The following is a 2,500-nucleotide window of genomic DNA, read 5'->3' as shown; positions in this document are numbered from 1 at the left end:
CAAATAACTCCTTTCGCCAGAGCCGCTCTAATCGAATTTCTCGGGCTCTGCTCTTCACCGGGGCACACGAGCGCGGCGCCCACCCGCCGAGCGCCGTCGACACCCGCAGCCCCTCGACGGGGACCGACGGGAGGGGGTGGAAAGCGGTGGGGGGGCGGTGCCGAGAAGAGCCCCACGGACCTTCCAAGGGCGGCGCGGCGGGGCCGCACGGGGCGCTTCGTCCCGTTCTCGACGGCCCCGCTTCTCGACGCAGCCCGTCCCGTGCCCCCGGGCCGGAGGACGAGGGTGCGAGGAGCACCGCCGGCCCGTGCGGGCCCCGAGCCGGGTGCCGGGGTTGCTCGGGGGGATGCTCGATAAAGGGCGAAGCGGTGGAGCGAGGACAGGGAGAAGGGACTCGCGGAGGACGGAGGGAGGAGCGCGGGATGCCTCGCTCTGGCGGAGCGCTCCGCGGCTCCCGGCCCCCGACGGCGGCCCCGGCCCCGGGCGGAGCGGGCCGCCGAGAACGGGACTGAAGAGCGCGGGGCAGGGAGGCGGTCCCGGCCTCTCTGCCGGACCCACGCCGCCCTCCCACCGCGCGCTGTGACACCGCCCGTCACCGGGGTGCTCCCTCCACGCGGGTCCGTGTCCCGGTGGGTCCCTCCGCCCGGCTCCCCGCCGCTTCCCTCCCTGCGCGCTGTCACCCGCGTCCCCGCGGGAGCGTCCCCGGGTAGCGGCCCCTTTGTTTCTCCCGCTCTCCCCTCCCTCGCAGCCGTCCCTCTCCCCCTCCTTTCTCTTGTTCCTCCGCCCCTCTGGGCCCACACCCCTAAAGACCCTCCCCGAGGCTCCCGGCAGCGCACCGCACGGCCGGGGACGTTCCGAACGTGGTGTGCGCCCAGCGAGTGGCGGGGCTTCGCGCTGCCGGAGGCACGAGGAATGACTCAGAGCCGCCCCGCGATGCTGCGCGGGCGGGAGCGGGGTACGGGACGGGGCTGCACCCCGAGCCCGCTCGTGTGGCGTCGATAGGATGTCGAAGGGGGGCTGCTTCGCCCCAGGTCAGCATCGGGCCCGGACCGACGCCCCCGACCACCCCCGTGCCCAAAGAAACGGAGAGCTGGCACCGTGGAAACAATAATTTATTTAAATAATCTCTGCTTGCTGTAAAAGAAACACGAAAGAGCGCTGAAGTTTTCCATAATAAATAACCAAAATACCCTTTGTTTGTTTATGTCGTGTCACGGCTCTCAGCGCCGCGCTGGCAGCCGCGTACCGAGGGAGCTCCGTCGGGGCCCGATCCCTCCCGGGGGCACCGGAGAGGGACTCCCGTGCACGGCCTTGGGGGGCGACGGGACGCTCCGGCTTTAAACCTACATATAAAACATATTTATCTTTTTTTTTTCTTTTAATCGTTTTATTTTTATTTGTTTGTTTGTTTATTTTTTTTTGTTCAGTCCCCAACATCAGAATGAGGTCTTCCACAAAGGCACCTATCGACTTTAAAAAAATAAAAAGGGAAATGACCCGCGGTCCCTAGAAGACGCCGCCGCCGCTTCCGCCGTGGTGCTGAGGGAGGGAGGCGGCGGACGGCGCGGGGCCGGGCGGGTACCACGCGTAGCTGCCGAGGAAGGCCGCGGCAGGGCCGGGGGAGCCACTCCCCGCACGCGGGTGCGGGGCGAAGTCCCACGCGGGCGGCGAGGCAGGGGGCGGCGGCGAGGCGCTGCGGCGCGGGGACGGCTCGGCGGGCAGCTCGCCGCTCTTCCACATCTTCTTGAACTTGGAGCGGCGGTTCTGGAACCAGATCTTCACCTGCGGGAGAGCGGAGAGCGGCGTCAGCGCCTCGCGGCTGCCCCGTCGGGCCGAGCGGCGCCGGGCAAACCCTACCTGGGTCTGAGTGAGGCCGAGGGAGGCGGCCAGCTCGGCGCGCTCGGGCAGCGCCAGGTACTGTGTCTTCTGGAAGCGGCGCTGCAGGGCCGCTAGCTGGAAGCTGGAGTAGATGGTGCGCGGCTTGCGGACCTTCTTGGGCTTCCCGTTGACGATTCGCACCTCAGGCTCGCACTCCTCCTTCTCTGCTCGGCGGAAACGGCGCCGTGAGGAGCCGTGGCCGCGGCCGCGCCCCGCCCGCCCCGACGGCCGCCCCGCTCCCCCCGGCCCCGGGCCGCGACGTACCGGAGTCGTTGGCGGCCGGCGAGGCCCCGGCGCCGTAGGGCCCGTAGGAGCCGTAGGCGGCCGCGTAGCCCGGGTCGTAGCCCGGCTTGGCGGGGAAGGGGGCGGCGCCGGGCGCGTAGGGGCAGGGCACCGGCTGGCCGTAGGGCTGCCGGTTGGCGTAGTAGCTGCTGTCGGTGGCGGTGGAGACGGGCAGCGTGGGGGACTCCTGCGGCTTGTGCAGGCCGTGCTGCTGATAGCCGCCGGCCGAGAGCTGGCTGGCGTGCATGTCCGGCGCCGGGCTCGGCAGGACGCCGGTCATCCCGCGGCCCCCGCCCGGCCGGGCACACCGCCCAGCGCCGTTCCCGCCGGCCGCGGCCCT

General features: G+C 70.4%; 1 protein-coding gene across 1 annotated transcript; it reads right to left on the bottom strand.

Moving 5' to 3' along the window:
* Positions 1–1,370: 1,370 nt before the first annotated feature.
* DLX2 (distal-less homeobox 2) lies at positions 1,371–2,440 on the bottom strand. The gene is made up of 3 exons (XM_042822547.1): positions 2,143–2,440; positions 1,858–2,042; positions 1,371–1,782 (listed from the first exon to the last, which is right to left on the bottom strand). Exons 1-3 carry the CDS (start codon positions 2,438–2,440, stop codon positions 1,507–1,509), a joined length of 759 nt encoding a protein of 252 aa, XP_042678481.1. The 3' UTR covers positions 1,371–1,506.
* Between the last annotated feature and the right edge of the window lie 60 nt (positions 2,441–2,500).

The sequence above is a fragment of the Centrocercus urophasianus genome, unplaced genomic scaffold (assembly GCF_019232065.1).
Source record: "Centrocercus urophasianus isolate 14NV4802_14NV808 unplaced genomic scaffold, USGS_Curo_1.0 seq_20, whole genome shotgun sequence".
Taxonomy (NCBI): domain Eukaryota; kingdom Metazoa; phylum Chordata; class Aves; order Galliformes; family Phasianidae; genus Centrocercus; species Centrocercus urophasianus.
Note: the sequence above shows the minus strand (reverse complement) of the source record. Positions and strands in the feature narration are given on the sequence as shown.